This window comes from Hippoglossus hippoglossus, chromosome 24, assembly GCF_009819705.1.
Source record: "Hippoglossus hippoglossus isolate fHipHip1 chromosome 24, fHipHip1.pri, whole genome shotgun sequence".
Lineage (NCBI taxonomy): Eukaryota > Metazoa > Chordata > Actinopteri > Pleuronectiformes > Pleuronectidae > Hippoglossus > Hippoglossus hippoglossus.
In genome coordinates, this window is record NC_047174.1 from 20,704,785 (window position 1) to 20,722,418 (window position 17,634).

At 40.8% G+C, this 17,634-nt stretch overlaps 1 protein-coding gene across 1 annotated transcript; it reads left to right on the forward strand.

Moving 5' to 3' along the window:
• Positions 1-2,028: 2,028 nt before the first annotated feature.
• gjd2b (gap junction protein delta 2b) lies at positions 2,029-7,815 on the forward strand. The gene is made up of 3 exons (XM_034580489.1): positions 2,029-2,352; positions 3,206-3,771; positions 5,135-7,815. Exons 2-3 carry the CDS (start codon positions 3,701-3,703, stop codon positions 5,976-5,978), a joined length of 915 nt encoding a protein of 304 aa, XP_034436380.1. The 5' UTR covers positions 2,029-2,352; positions 3,206-3,700; the 3' UTR covers positions 5,979-7,815.
• Positions 7,816-17,634: the final 9,819 nt, after the last annotated feature.

Below are 17,634 nucleotides of genomic sequence, written 5' to 3' on the forward strand. Positions count from 1 at the left end.
CAATGTTTCTCCTTTCTTTTTTCTATTGGTCTTTCCTTCTTTTTCTCTGGATTAGACAATATTTTTTTTATACATCATTCTTCCTTCCTTATGACTTCCATCCGTCTTACATCCGTTTAGTTTTCGGAAGACTTTTCAAGTAAGTAAAACAATATTAAAGTAATGTAAAGAAAAAAAACGTTGACACCATTACCATTGTCACTGTTGCACAGTTTGTCCACCAGAGCGGGCTGTAACAGCACTCACAGTAATTAGCAACACAATAATCCCTGAACAAATCATAGTTTCTCCTTATAACCTAAATACGCCTGGCAGCAGTTGTTTTTCGCTGCAGTAATCCATGAGGGCCCTCACGTGCACTCAGTAGCAATGGCGGTCAAATAAGACAGTTGTACCACGCTATTAATGTGTGTGTTTTCTGTAAATGGGAGGAATGACATCCTATTAGCAATGTCTTTTATTTCTGATACCACTGAGGTAAGAATAAAAGAAAGTAATGAAGCACTATTCTTCCCCTCATATTAAGTGGATTCATGCATTTTAAGCAAACTGTAAACAAATGTGTTCAGCACAGCAGGGATTGATTGTGAGCTGGATTATTAGAAACACTGGTGGTTGTGTGTTACATCTCCTGTGTGCATCACTCATCACATGACTTCTACAGCAGCCACAGGAAGTGTATTCATATTATGGTAACTGAAAGCTACATCCACCTGCAATACACATCATGGCACTATCCGGAATAATAATTAGACCACTTCATGTCTGCACACACTTTAAAGAGTGTGTGAAAATGTGCAGTTTAGAAGCACAGCCTCTACTCTTTTCACTAGGAAAGACCCTGCAGACTTCTGACTTCCTTTTAACTATTCGCATTGTATTATGCAAAAGTAAAGGGCCAAGAATAGAGCCCTAAGGCACTCCTTAATTCACATCAGAAACAAGGAAAACACATCATAATCACATTCCTATTATGATCACCAAAATCCCCTGATCATAGGAAAAACCCTGAGCTCTTTCAGATAAGTAAGATTGTAACCATGTCGAGGACGAGGCTAGAGATGCCAAACTGGTTTCTCATTAGTATAAGAGGAGATGAAATGTGAGAAGAAGGTCATTCCTTATTTTAGTAAGTAGTTTCAGTGGAGTGGTCCTGATGGTTCCAACAGATTACTGTTAAGGATAATTAAAGTTTATTTAGCAGGGACATTTCCCATATGGTTTCTGTGGCTCTATAGGTTGTGCTAACTTTAATATCAACATCCCTGTTGTAAAGTTTCAGGGAAATGAGGACTTGTGGGAAACAATGAATTTGGGTCTGTACTGAACTTCTGACAGCTTTTCACATAAAAAATGGTGATTGAAATAAAAATGGAATTGTCCTTGAAACATACTTGAAGTTGAGACACAACCCATCTGATCATTACTCATCTTTAGTGTAAGTCCTCAGTGTGGATGGCTGTGGTCTCTTACCACTTTCCAGCAGCGGTGGATCAACCAATCAATTGATTGATTGATCAACCAACCGATCAATCAATCAATCACATTTTATTTGTATAGCCCATATTCACAAATCACAATAACAAATCAAGCAGGAGTGTGAGCAGGCAGGGACCTCCATCACCAACAAGGAGCACCAGAATCAATGGCAAAATAACTCCTGCACGTGCTGTGTCCTGTGCCTGTGGCAGCACATAGCCTTTCTTGTCTGTGTGTGCACAGATTGTTTACACATGCAGTCTCTATGTGTTGGATTTACTGGATGCTGGAATGTATGTATATGTTAATATTTAATGTTTATTGGTTAGATGAAAAAGGAGTGGGACTCACTCCTCGCACTTAGACCAGTCCAGTGGTGTGTGGCATATCAGTGTTCTATAATAATAATAATAATAATAATAATAACTTTATTTTAAAAGAACTTATCTAAACAAGGTTACAAAGTGCTTCAAACAAAAGTCCATGGCAAAAATGAAGAATCTATTGTTATAAAAGATATTCATAGACATACACTGTCACTCCTTGATGCATAGACAGGTATTTGTATGTGTCCTTACCAAACAGGCAACTGTGAGTAGTGTATTAATGGGATTGGCGTTGACTGACTAATACTACAGGTTGTCCTCTTAAGTTGTTCTATATTTGGAAATGAAGTGAGGCAGTTAAAGAGATTACTTTCTGCAACTGAGTTTATCTAATACACCTCAACCTACAGCCAGCAGGAACAAATAGCTGTGTAAAGAAAGTCTGTCGTGTCTACGGAGCCCTGAAAGGTGATGTTTTCATCTGGTTCTCACAATATATTTTTTTAAATCATCTTATATTGGTGGTGTAGGGGCTCTGTGCTTCTCAGTGCTTTCATTGTGTCACAATATTTCCAGAATCAAACTCCGCACACGCAGACCCCCAAACAAGTATACACAGCATGGTTTTGTAGTGTGTTTTTTTCACTTTATGTTGTTCACTTTATTCAAAACAATTTCTTCACTAACGTTCCTGCATAAATTGGACAGTGTCGATCTGATTTCTCTCTTACATCCCCAAATAGTGTTACAGCTCACAGTACAGTGGGTTGCAAAGACGGAATTCTTTGTAATTGACATCAACTCACATAATCTGATTGTGTACTTGACGGGCAGCTGTGGCTGCGGGGGTAGAGCGGTCGTCCTCTAACCAGAATGTTGGCGGTTTGATCCGAGTCTTACCGGTCTGCATGTCAAAGTGTCCTTGGGCAAGATACTAAACCCTGAATTGTCCCCAAAAAGTGTTGTATGAATGTTACTGCAATAACCTGTACTGTAAAGCCCTTTGAGTGGTCAACAAGACAAAGCTCTATATAAATACAGACCAGCTACGTCCAAGTAAGTTTTATTAGTCAAATATGGGAACTGCAGTAAAAACTGCATCCACTAAGTTATTGATGCTCACACCTGGGCTGCTGCAGCTCTCACTACTGCAGTAATTGTACTAAAAGTACAAAATCTTATTCTTATAATGCCATCACATTAACCTATCACTATACCTATTTGACTCCTAGCCCACTGCCGGGTGAATGTTTGGATATTTGTTGATAAATGTGTCTGAAGAAGTGTAAAAGCTGCTGCTGGTTGCAGCCTATTTGCTAACCTCTTCTTCTGCTGCTACTCTGACATTCACTAAACCACCAGGCTACTAGAAATACTAAAAATGCCATCTTCTGCTATAGCCTAATTAGAATTAGTCTAAATTATTTATTCTGACATAATCAGACTAGGGCGGATATGAGATAAAATTACTTGTTGATTACGTTACATTTTACAGCGCAGTTTTCCTCTGGGGGTTGGGGAAGCGGTGGATGGATGGTTGGATGATGGATCAGGATGGATGAATGAATGCGTAGCTGTGCGTCCCTGGCCTCCACAACACACGAGCCGGTGTGCGTGTGACGCAAAGGAGTCTACTTAAAGCGGGATTAGCGCTGAGCCGTGCGCTCCACATTGCGCTCGGTCTCACACGAGCCTGCACAGGCGCAGTGAGGTCGGCGCTTTTCAGACCCTGGAGAGGGTAAAGGACAGGAGCGCTCGGGCGACCCGCAGAGCTGAACAGCGGGACACACACTCATGCCTTTAGTGGATACTCTCGGCGCTCCCGGACTCTGAGAGGTAAAATTCATAACATCATCCGTTTTTTATTGGGTGAGATCCTCTCCGAATGAACAGCCATGGGGGAATGGACCATATTAGAGCGTCTCTTGGAGGCGGCTGTCCAGCAGCACTCTACTATGATCGGAAGGTAAGACAGAAACAGAAACTTTCTCTCTTCATGAACAAGTCAAGTGATACAATTCAGCACAGTGTCAGCGCAAACAACATCGCGATGAGTGAAAAGCCCTGTGTGGTTTTTCAAACCAACGGTTGTACAACATGAGTTGACGGAGGCAGGGAATGCGCCTATTCCAGCACTGGACAGCTCCCTCACAGTCGCGGATTAGACAGCCCTGATACCTGCTTTACGGTCTGCCTGTTGGTTTTAATGAGACATCCATCATGTGTTTAGAAGAAGTGGCTCCATAGGGTTCATAAATCATTACTGCTGAATAGACAATTTACAACACAAACATTTGGGTTGCCAGGTTGGGAAATAACCGTTTTGCTGGTCAAACTGTTGAGGAAGTGAAACATATTTAGTGAAGTGATATATTAGCCTTTGTTTAGGACTGATAATGTCTATTTCCCAAGGTCTGAAACTTTTTCAAATCCTGTCCTGGTTTTTAGACTTCAGTGAAATACAGAGATCAACATGCCTGCTTGTGTGAATGACCACATGACTGTGTGGTAATACAGTTAGAGTGCAGCCTGCACTCAGCAATGACACAACACTAAAAGCAGAAATAATGTTCACTGAGATGAATAATCTCTGCTGGGGCCAACACAGGTAACACTTGTTATGGGGTAATTGTCAGCACACACATGTTAATTATTATGAGCCAAACATGCTAAAGCACCAAATCCTATCAAACCAGGAACCTCATGACTCATTGTACACCTCTTTAACATCCAAGCATCACTGTGATGTCATCTGTCATCGGCGCACACACACCTCATTATTATTCTCACCAGTGATCTTTAACTTTATCTGTCTCATCTATTGTCATGGCAACTCTATCATTGTTGGAGCTCTAAAACCAAGTTATGTCTGTACTTGCAAACCCTACATGATTCATTTCTTTTGTTTCTGTGATAAGAGAATTATGCAGAATTCAACTAAGAGATAAACAATTATATACAGGTAAATATCGCCCTTTTTTTCTGCTTTGCTGTTCTGTCATCGACTCCTGGTAAAACTGACACAAGACAAAAGCTTGCAAATGTAGAACTGTCAATTTTAGTATTAACCTATCTGCATTTGAAAAAATAAGGTCCTGCCTTTCAGCTGCACTCCCATTGAAGCTCACCAGGTGGCTACAGTCATAAAGCAAAACGATGCTTCTGACATATGACAGGTTTAGTAAGTGACCAGAACAGACAGGTTCACATGTATATTCAATAACATTTGATAAAATGTCTGGGGGGGCTTCGGGCTTTGAGGCTGATCTACAAAAATAATTACAAATACTGAAAAAGTGAATATATTTTTGCTGCTGATTTTTCCTCAGGATCTTGCTGACTGTGGTGGTGATCTTCCGGATTCTGATTGTGGCAATAGTTGGAGAGACCGTGTACAACGATGAGCAGTCAATGTTTGTGTGTAACACCTTACAGCCAGGCTGCAACCAGGCCTGCTACGACAAGGCTTTCCCCATCTCCCACATAAGGTACTGGGTGTTCCAGATCATTATGGTGTGCTGCCCCAGCCTCTGCTTCATCACCTACTCTGTGCACCAGTCCGCCAAGCAGAAGGAGCGGCGCTTCTCCACAGTTTACCTCTCACTGGACAGGGACCATGATTCTATGAAACGAGATGACAGCAAGAAGATCAAGAACACCATCGTGAATGGAGTGCTGCAGAACACTGAAAACTCCAACAAAGAGGTAGAACCCGACTGCCTTGAGGTCAAAGACATCCCCCACTCAATCCTGCGAACTACAAAGTCAAAAATGAGAAGGCAGGAGGGCATCTCCAGGTTTTACATCATTCAAGTGGTTTTCAGAAATGCACTAGAGATAGGGTTTCTGGTTGGTCAATACTTCCTTTATGGATTCAACGTACCTGCAGTGTACGAATGTGATCGATACCCTTGCATAAAAGATGTAGAGTGCTATGTTTCCAGGCCCACAGAGAAGACAGTGTTTCTGATCTTCATGTTTGCAGTCAGTGGCGTTTGCGTGGTATTCAACTTGGCAGAGCTCAACCATCTCGGCTGGAGGAAGATCAAAACCGCTGTGAGAGGAGTGCAGGCCAGGAGGAAGTCTGTTTATGAGATCCGGAACAAGGACTTACCCAGGATGAGTATGCCAAACTTTGGGCGCACTCAGTCCAGTGACTCTGCATATGTGTAGCTGTCTGCCACACATACTGTACATGAGGAGGCTGCAGGACAGCTGTGTGGAAACTACGTATGGAGAATGGCAAACAAACACATTCAATTTAACAATTCATGTAATTAATAACACATTAATGTAAGAGAGGTGAGGTAAGAGGTGAGAGATTTCCAAATATGTGATGTCTTTCGAAAACTCTTTGGATCAAAGCAGACTGCTTGAGATGAACATGTGGATCCCTCCCCTGATTGCAGACAGTTACATTTTTTACGGTGATTCATTAAGACTGGATAACCAACATCATGTTAAGCTTGGCCGGGTAACAATTTATTTGACACTGTTGTCTGTTGTTAAGAGATAAACACATATGTTTGTCAGTTTTTGAGCAGAGGCACTGATAACTTGGTGTTTTCTTTCTTTGTAAAGTGCTTCTTTAAAACTGCTTGGTCAAAGCTATGTTGACACCCTGACATTCCGATTTACAGTCCTCACTCTAGTTTATTCTAAAATGTTCTGGATGGGAAAGAGCTCAGTCAAAAACTTCACAGTGAACCAATAATTAAGACAACTGGGTACTGCAGTGGTAAAGTATGTACCTTTTTAAACGTTGGGGATCACATGGTAAACTAAAGAAGGTAAAAATCTGCACAGCAGATGAAATCAAGACTTTTACTCCCTATTATCAATCATATACTATAATATATTCTGCCTCCAATGCAACTTTTCAGTGTCTTTACCAATTCCATGTTCACATATTGCTTGTAAACTGGTAATATCAGTAAGTCACACAAGCTATGATGGTTGACTATCCCTACCGGCCACTGTCAAAACTCCACACTCACTATTTTGAACGCAGGTATTTGATAAAAACTTAATCGAAAAAAATAACAGCAATACTGTGAGTCTGGGATATGACAAGGTTCCTCAAGACCCACCAGCCATGATAAAGCTGTTGGGGTAGAATTCCTTGTGGTCAGTGAACTAAGGTTCATGTGTAGAATAGTTGAGGTGCTCTTTGAGCTGGAATATAGGATCTGATCCCAAACCATGGAATACATGCTTTTGGCCATGTAGTGTATCAGAGTAGTGTTCTGATGTCCATGTTGACACTGAGTATAGTCTTGCACTAATAAGCCAAATGAAAATGCCTATCCACTCTGAGCTTAGATGGTGTTTCAGTCACATTCCAGTGGTTCCCAACACTGCTTCCACAGTGAAGCACACAATCTTGTAGTTGAAAGGGTTAGACTGTTCTTTGGATATAATACATTACGCACATGATCTGTCTCATCTGAATTATCTATCTCTCATTGTTCTGGATGCCTGTTATCACACCACTGACCTTAACCCTAATGATCACTCCTTTGGTGGTGCGTGGAAACTAGTCATCACTTTTTCTTTTCTGTCTTTCATTTGTGATGTTTATTCTTTTCATGTCATCAAGTGCCATAAATGTAGATAAATATATAGACACCTTTATCCAGAGATGTGAGAAAACACATAGTCCCTCTGTGGATTATCATGATATCCTCTTCCATCTGAACAGATGTATGGAAATGGTTTGTTACTGTCATCTTGAATTTTTGTTTCCAGCCCAAATTCTTACCATGATTACATAATCCAGGGTAATTGATCTTATTTTAATCTGGAGCCGATTATGATGAAGTAAAGCATAAAAAGTCAGACAATGCTTTACTGCCACTGGTGCTACCATTTTGAAGTATTATCTAAAGTATGTTTAACAACTATGAAAGAATCTGTAATAAAAAGGAAGACATACGAACAAGACAAGTGTGGTGTGTGGTGTTTAGTGCAGTCGCCTACAAGGTCAGAAGTTGCGCATAAATAGGACAGCCTACACTTACATGGAGAGATTACGTTTTTGACATTCTGAGCTGAAGTGGCCATGTTGTTCTTGTCAACAAATTACTTTATGGCTTCTCTAGTCTGTCTGCGGCTCTCAGTTCCAAGCCCACTGTTTCCTACTGAACACATAAATCTTTAAAGGCACCTTACAAATATATAGTTTCACTTCAAAAGGCTCAGCAGTTCCTTTAAATAGCTGCTCAGTGATGTTTTTATCAAACAGGAGGGAAATAACGCATGTGTTGATGCTTCTTGTGTTCCCATTAGTATTGTCCCAGATCCACAATCTTCCAAGAACAGCCCAAATGTTTTTTGTGTCGAAAGCATATTGCACAGATTTCACCACACTTGTGAGTGAATTTGTGTACTAAATGAGTCTGCCAAAAAGCTTGAAAGCAGAGTTGAGCTATTTTGTCACATTTTACACAAATAGGTGAACTGGTGTGTCCAAGTGTAATCACACTGAGCTGATGATGCTGCTGCTCAGACACCGATCATACAGCCCAAATACCCCCTACGTTTTTACAACATCATGTCCCTTTGCTTCTGACAGGTTCATCACTCAAGAAGTCATGAACATAACTTCAACATCATTCAAACAAACTACCAGAGGTGTCCCTCTGGTAAGAGACGAAGAAAATAAATCAGTGACACCTAGATTCATTCAGTGCTGGTAATTTAATGTCTTGCTTCACCTGCTGAGCAACACAGGGAATAGAAACCTAAACCCTGGTAGTGTCTGGATCTTCAGGATGTTTTGAGCTGCCATCGCTTACACATGCACCCTGATGTTGCATATTTATAAGCAGCTATAGCTTTCAAATATGATTACATCCCAGGGGTGTGTCCAGGGGTAAGGAGAGTTGAGTGATTAGAAAATCACAGATGGATATGCAGAACGGGGAATTATCCCAGACCTGATACAGTTTTGCAACTGTCAGATTGGATTATCAGTTTCTAATATTTCACTGATGACACAGGAACACAGGCTACACTGGTACCGATACGTCCTGCTAAAAATAACACTCACATTCCCCCCCTACTCCGTAGACGCAGCATCTTTATATCCAAAGTAGTGAGGAGTGATCCACTGTGACAAGTCTGGATTTGATGTCAGCACTTTGTTCTCACCATGCTTTTACTGTGAAGCATCTGAATGTAGCAGAGTTCACTCAGTATATAACAGACTTTTATTTCTATTTATATCTTGCATCAGGACCGAAGAAAGTTTTTACTGACATTCTGTTTTAATTTATTTATTTTCTGTTCTGTTTGTTCTATTCTATTCCATCCCATTCTGCACCTAGTCTGTCTGAAGACACAGCACAATCGTAGCTTTGCCATAGGTATGTATGTGAGTGTGAATGACTTGTGTGTCAGTTCTGTGGCTAGAGTGCAACCTGTGTGTCAGCACTGTGGATGGATGGATGCATTGATATTTAATTTGTCCTTTTCTACTTCACTTGTGGTTTATCTGTCTGTTTGTGACTCTTCTCCCTTCTCAGACACTCATGTCCACTTTTAGCACACCATCACATTTAAAATTTAAAAGCACCTGTACCTTTGTGTGCATGTGTGCGTTTGTCTGTGTGTGTACAAACCAGCTTTTCAGACAAAGCCACTCAGCATAAATATTCATGTCCCACAGCAGCTACAATGTACATTCAGGATCAGTGGCTGTGCCTGTCAAAAACAGCGTGGAACTGCGTTGAGTGGTCAACTGGTTTTGCAAGAAGCTGTTAAACCACCTTAGCTCTCAGTTGAATTCACTAAATTGAAATTATGAATTTGACCCTCAGCAGTCTTCTCCGAATGGGCTTCCAGTGTCCTGCACTTTATGTCTGCCAGTTGCTGGAGTGGAACAGGCCTCAGTGCAGGTTTCTGTCTCTGAAACCACAGCTGAATAATAGATCTCTCAAACAGCAAGAACTTATTACCAATGTTTTGTCAACCCACTGTCATAGATTCACACAGGGTATTTTTTTATATTACCCCAGAAACTCCAGCTTGGTACAAACCAACTGCACCATATGAAAACTGATTTGTTCAGTTCATCGTTCACGATAAATATGAACGCAGTTCATTGAATGCAAAACATTGTACAGGGAGCCACAGCAGAGGGGCTGAAGAGCCGCAGGCAGCTCCAGAGCCGCAGGTTTCTGACCCCTGCCCTAGTTCACCTATATGGACACGCCAGCAGTGCCCTAACAACCACTCAAAGAGCTTTACAATTGTTGTTGACTCCAGGTATTCATGCATATGTTGCAAGTTGCTAGTACAGCCAAGAGTTGGTGGTATTTAAATACCCCAGATTCAATTACAATTTACTTTACTTGTGCTACTTGTGTAACTTAAAAAGTCTAAGAAGCTCCAGTTGTATTAGTTCAGATATTCCTCTCCTCAGCAACATTTTCCAGCTCTTCCTGAAATGTCCCCAGGCCAGATGAGATACACAATCTCTTCAGTGTGTTCTGGGTCTACCTCAGGGTCTCCTACCAGTTGGACATGGGTCTATGGGTCCATCTATGACTTTGACACTGGACTGTGGTTGATATTTTTTCAATAATGGCAATCTTTGAGAATGTTGACCTGCAGGGCATTAGAGGACTGGCACCAAGCCATGATTGGTTCATTGCACTTCCAGACCATTGTTTTATATATATACACATGTTAATGACTTTTCTTTGATTAAATACAATAATCCTGGTTTAAATATCACACCTATTACTAAATATATTAATATTCAACATTTATAGGTTAAATAGTAGTTTATAGGTTCTTCCTGTCAACTACAACGTACATACATACGTTCTTCATATAAATTATGTGGTCTTTAGTGACAGAGCGCTTTGTTCCATTGTCAATATGTTTGTCTGTGTGTGTGTGTGTGTGTGTGTGTGTGTGTGTGTGTGTGTGTGTGTGTGTGTGTGTGTGTGTGTGTGTGTGTGTGTGTGTGTGTGTGTGTGTGTGTGTGTGTGTGTACTGTATGTGGAGGACAGGGAGGTGTGTTGCAATATGTGGTCTCATGTTGTATCCTCTGCATGAGACCAGACCAGTGGCCTCCACAGCAGCACAGGCAAGACTCATTATACCGCGGAGCTCAGGACTTCACACCAGGAGTATGAGTGAGCTCACACAGTGACCTACTGCACCTCCAGCCACCTGACAGAAGAATTATCCCTCTGTAGCTGTGGATTACAGGTTGCACAGGATTTGTAAATACTTCAGGTTAAGGGGAATAAAAGGTGACAGTATATTTCCATGTTTGATGGTCTATAAAATGTAGAAAGTAAGTTAATGTTGAACTCACTGTACAAAACAATGAAAACTAGTTTCCGTGGAAACAGACAGGACATTTCTCCGAAGACGAGGTTATTCAGGGATTCTAATCCTGATTGGCCGACACTAAATGGATTAGAAAGCACTTTAGGCTACTACTAATTTAGGTAATGTCACCCTAACATCCTATCTTAACCACACACAGGTCTCATTGGGCTTGGTGTGTGTGTGTGTGTGTGTGTGTAGGCATTATGATATTACTTTCAAACTGTTTCATACATAAAGGTGCAGCGTGTAGGATTTAAGGGGATCAATCACCACAACTTTTGTATTTGTGACCCTACAATGACCCTTTATACCTGCATCAGGACAGGGTCAAAGCAGAGCCTGCCCACTTCCTAATGCTATTATATATCAAAATTGGCTGCAGTTCATGCAGAGGGCAGCCTCAAATTAGTGCTCAAAGAATTGTCGTGAGTGAAGCTAAACAGCTATCTATATAAACCTGTATATAGATAGGCACACATTTTATTTCTGTCAGGATGAGTTGTGCAGGTGTACCCAAAATGCAGAAGCAAAGTTCAGGTAGCAAAACAAAAGATATTTTAATAAAACAAAGGGTCTTGCAGAGTCCAGAAAATTCACAAATAGAAAAACACTCGGTACCAGAACAGACTGAAAAAGGGAACAAGGTGATGGGATCAGCAGGAAATACGATGAACCACAGAAAGAAGATGTATCAGAAAAAGACGATGACGAGTCAAAGACAGTGACTAGTGATCGACAACAAACTGACAAAGACAAAGGGAAGAGCCTTATAGACAGGGGGGGGCGGGGTTGAGGTTGAGGCAGGGTTGGGGAAACAGGACAGAGGCAGGAAATAAAGTTACAGACACAGAAGGAACATAATCTTAAAATAAAACAAGGAACTTAGGGGCAAAACAACTGAATACAAACAAGGAAACAGTCTTCAGGTTCAGGCCAGAACCATGACGATTTATATTTAAGTATTGATTATATATCAAAATTATATATGAAATACGAGTGTCCAGAAGCCCTCAAATTTGCCTCGAAACAAGGTCATTTCCACCTTGTTTTAAGCCTAAAAGTCCACAAGAAGTGGCAAAGCTAGGGGGGTTAGCATTTCCGACGCTCCCTGAATGCACCTCGTCAGAAGATATCAGAGGAATTTTAGGCTTAAAACACTTGCGTGTAGCAGAGCACATAAACAAAATAGCAATGTTACATGCATCTATTGCATCTGTCCATCCTGGGAGAGGGATCCCTCAGTAATCATCATAACAGCTGGTAACATACAGCTAAACTGGAAGACTGACATTGATGTTATTCTGCTATTCTTTTATTGCATAATTATCATTGAATTTAAACAAAATCAAAAAGTTTAATATTTAAGTCGTTGTCAGACCTGACCTCAGGAGGAACTCCGGAGAATTGGGACCTGACTTTCTCCAGAGGTTTCCTTTCACACATGAAGAGTGCAGCCTAAGATTATCCACTCAGACCAGCTCCCAACAGCAGTAAATCCTCCAGAGGATTCAGGTGAGGGGGGGTGCACCAAGCAGAGGTAGGACATTACGTATTCATTCTGCTGCCGAGATCAAATGTTTTTATTTACAGCACATCGACACCAGCGTCACTTCTTTTCACCACAAACTCTATCAACATCTTTGTTGGTGTCTGCAATCAGTATGTGCCTCCAGCTCTTCATCCTGAGATATTTGTTTTGTTTTAGTTTTTTTCATTTATGCTGTTATACATGTTAGAAATTCAACCCCTCCACTCACTCACAGTGAATCCTGCGGAGGATCTCCTGCTGTGCTCCCACATTGGCTCCACCAGACTTTCTGCAGACTTTATACTTGGGGGGGCCAGGCAGAGAAAGTTTGCAGAAACTCGGGAGGCTCCCAATCGGACATTTGCTTCAGATATCGCAGAGTATATGCCAGATCATAACATATTAAGGTTAAATTATACAGAAACCAAGCAGTTCCCACAATTAGCAAGCACTTTGGTGATTGAAAATAAATTAGTCATTAATGATCTACTCATTAATTGGAAGAAACCTCGATCAGAACCAGACTCAGTGTGGGCGGCCATCTGCCTCGACTGATTGGGGTTAGGAAGAGAGGACAGTTGGGTGGAAAAGAAGGTAGAGAAGAGTAAGGGGGAAGGGCAGGAAGAGTTGTGTTACCATCATATTTAAGCTCTGTCAGACTGGTTGTTATAATGAAAGATAATCTTCAGTTCTACCTTAGCGTCATCAAGTGTTTTGGCCTTTTAATCGCAATAACCTTAAAAGCCGAACCTGAGGGTATGCTGATGCTAATGGTAAATCCGACTTTAGTGTCACATCCTGGCAGTTAGTGACCATTTGATGCTTTTGACCCACAGACATTATTGCCAAAGCCTGAACCACAAGAGAGAATGAGAGTCCGGCCTATTTTCAGTGACTTATTACCCAGAGGCCACTGCTGCCAGATTTATAGCTAATTTCCAGGGTCGCCATGGTGTGAGGGTTAGAGAAGATGTGTGCACTCAATAGGAAAACAGCACAACCATTAAAGGGAGTGTTTCATGGTGCGCTGTAACTTCTGTCAATGTGCAACTGTTAAGGTGCTTCATTGAACACATCAGAAATGTTTTTCTTATTTTCACACTTAAACGACCAAATTGATTCACCTGCAGTTTGTAGGCCTACATGCTGTTTACATGGGATTTTCTAAGCCTTTCTCCTTCTTCTTTTCATTTAGTACAAATAAAAGGTTAGCTGTTTATTTTCAGGTGACATGTTGAATGAAATGGCTATTTTTGCAGCCCAGACAGGGGAGGGGAAGATGAATGTGCGGTCCATCACAGGCTATAGGTCTCCGAAGAGAGATGGACGCGACTCAGCTCTGCCCCACCTTGCTCCTGATAAATGACCCTGGGGACTTCAGGGTCCATACTTGATTTGGCTCCTTTGGAGCCTGACCTCAGTGGTGAAGGACATGCTCGATTCACTGAAAGGTATGAGGCTTCATGCTTAACCATAGACACACACACACTTTTCTCAAGCTGTGTCATTTGATTATTCATATGAGAAAGGTCCAAACTTTAACAACTGTCTTTACATTTAAGGAAAAGAAATTGTCATCTGTACTCCAGTTAGACACGTGAAACAAAGCAAGCAAGCGAACCCTCACATGACATACGCCTCTCACCTGCGACTGAACAAATAGATTTTGTATGAAAACATGTAATACAATCAAATAGTTTTCTTAATAACACAATGCAAAAGGAAAGTTAATTAATGAAGGCTCATTTGGCAAGTTAAAGTTTTAAAAACATGAAACACATAAACCAACACAGAGGCTAAGACACTCACAGAGCACCAACCAAGTCAAGTCAACCAAGTCAAGGTGGTTCCACTGTATTACTGCAGCTAGCTCGCCATTTTTTGTTGGTTCTCCTGTATGCAAGGTAACTTTATTCAGTTGTGCTTCTGGTTGTGTGTTAATGGTCACCTTTCAGTGGGCTACAGAAGAAGAGGAAACATCAGTGAATCAAACAGACAATCTGATAAATTAGGTTGGAGCACAGAGACCATACATAAGAGAGGTAGGGTTAAAATCACAGGAGCAGGAAACAGGACAAACACAAGGCAAATATTTCAAAGTAAAACAGGAATTGAGTTAAAACTCCAAACAACATGAAGGAGCCAGAGGGAGGTAGGAGGAGCCAGGAAGAGAACCACCAACCTTCCAATTAGTGGACAACCTACCTTCTAAACCTCCTAAGCTACAGCTGTCCACCAAATTTGTTTAATCATATCAATTATAATGGTATCAAAAGTAACAGAAAGACATAGGTAAGGTAGAAGATCATTCACCACATTAATAAATGCAGTTTAATTTGCGTGACAAGACCTGAAAAGTTCAAAAAGATGACGGTCAGATACAGTACATGGGCCAGTTTTGAAAAGTTGTCATAGGCTGTTCGATAATAGCGATAATAATTTTGGTATCTTAAAGGGCCCATATTATGTAAAATACATTTTCTGGGCTGTTACTCTCCGTAATTACTTGAATCACTCCGCAGACTTTTTCACTCAGTCCATTCTAAGAAATATGTTATTGAAACGTCTCGTTTCATACTTCCTGGTCCGTATGATGTCATGTGGAATCGGCAGTCTTCTCTCAGCCCCACCCAGCCTCCGAACACAACACCCCCGCCGCTCTCTTATCAGAGAAGCCAGCTCAGTGAAGGTCTTTTACAGAAAACTTAAATGTCTCTTTGCTTCAGCCTTTAACTAGATCTTGCACTCCTGCATGTTACCAATCTTTTTATAAATTTCTTATTCTGTTTTTATGCATTATTAAAATACATTTTACGTCTTTTTCTTTTAAATGTCATTTAACCTGTTATATTTGATAAAATCTTCCCTTATACTAAATACATTTTAACATGTGACAACAATAGGAAATCACGAATTATGTAACCACACGATTATACACATAATGCAATCTGTGTTATGTTTTCAACCTTATAAAGCAACTGGCATCATATCAAATACAGTGGTTTGTAACGAAGCGTTTTGTTACATGAACTGAGCTTTTAAACCGAACATTATTAGGAACTGAGTAAACTATTTCTACATGCAGCAGTACTTTAACTTCGTACTGAAACTCGGGATGTTACTCCTACATGGGCCGACTGCCCTGCTAAAACTTGAACAAACATGAGACAGTGTAACTTACCGTTCAGAAACATCCTGTTGTAACCCACTGTGAATATGTGGCTGGTCTTCGATAGCTGTCTCCAAACAATAACAACCTGACTCTCAGCTGTGGTCGCCGCCATTCTTGTTTACCGGGGAGTTCGTCAATGCTCCAGAATGAGACCATTGATAGGCCTGGTCATGTGTCACTCAAAGTGTAGTCAGCCAATCAGAGGAGGGCCTCATAAATATTTAATGAGGCAGGCGAAAACAGCCTGTTCTGTCTGAGGAAATCAGGTCAACCTTTGTCTTTTAATATCATTGTCTATGTAACCATTTATGTTGTACAAACATGGTGCAATAAAATAACAGCTACCATGTGCTCACAGGTCGTACACTGAGAGATGATTAGTGTTGTTTTATGTGTATTTTAGGTGTCACTTGACCAACTAATAAAGATGGTTCGGTGATGTTCCCAGATATAAGCCACAGTAATACAATACTGCACCAAATTGTTTCAGTCCAGTAATGCATGTTAATTTCCAGTTTTATTTTGAAATACTGAATTCTGTTGATTTTTCACTCCCTGCCCTCATGTTGACATTTCCCCACCAGTTCTACATTGTAAATACTGAAATGTTTCCCTTTGCTCTTGCTCGATTCCTGATGTCTAGCTGTATTGCTTTTGACTTTTACCTTGTTCCCTGGTTTTGTGAATTTTTCCTGCACCCTGTCTGATTTCTTTCCTTCTTGGACTGACTTTTTGTGTGTGACCCATTAGATTCCGAGAAGAGACTGTCTCATCTTAACCGTATTTGTTGTTGTGTGCAGCACTGTCCTCTTCCCAGAGTCTGTGTGACATCACAAGTCATCCTGTTGACACTTTTGTTTCGAGGTCACTCCTCAATGAGATGGGCTGTCTCACAATGAGATATCTGCAGTGACATCCCAAGGTGCAATGTGCTGACACCTGCACATAACAGTGCGTCTTTTCTATTGTGTCTTTTACGTTTGAAGGCGTGATACCATTTACTTCAATTGTATTGGATTTTACTACAACACTGTTTACCCCTGAAACTCCAAAAATGTTTTGTGGACAATACAGACTGTCTGTGTTCCTCTTCTTGTAAAAGGTCTACTCAGGTATAGACTATTGAGTCTTTTTAGGCCTGTGGCTAACTCAAAGAAATGGGGTTACAGTGGCCAATGATTTTTGAGACGAAACCCAATATATCTGCACGGAGAGAGGAAGGAAAGTACATGGGGTTTTTTTTTCTGTCGTCTGTGAAATTTGGGCGACTTAAACATTAAATGTTTGTATCAAATTAACATTATGTTTGAGGCATCTTTAATACTCTAGGCAGACCCAAATCAGTCAATTTTAGCCATAGGCTAAACCCCAACCTCACCAACCCCAGTGCTGACAGACTTAAAATGATAAAAAATTATTTTGGCATTTTCACTATTTTTAATGAAGTCTGATCAAAGGAGGTGTATTCCTGTCCAGTGGTTAACAGCCTAAAAGTCAGTTTTGGTGAAATTCTTCTGTAACAGGCTTTGTTTCCTTCGGTATGTCGTCCAAAATATGAAAAAAAAAAGTCATACTTCGGTATGTCGTTCGAAATCACCTAAAAAGTCAGTTTTGTTCAGTCCTTGTTTCATCTGGCTCTGTCCCTCGACAGCGGGACCATTAGGCGTATTTGGGAGTGGTGTTATTCAAAGCACAGAGTGGGATTGTGTCTGGCCTCTTTAATCTTCCAGCAGCCAGCAGCATGTGTGGATTATGGGATTTACTCTCATTGTTTTTCAGGT

Coding starts and splice junctions, on each gene's coding strand:
- gjd2b (XM_034580489.1), top strand. CDS start 3,701: ATGGGGGAATGGACCATATTAGAGCGTCTCTTGGAGGCGGCTGTCCAG. Junction 3,772..5,134: donor CACTCTACTATGATCGGAAG/GTAAGACAGAAA, acceptor ATTTTTCCTCAG/GATCTTGCTGACTGTGGTGG.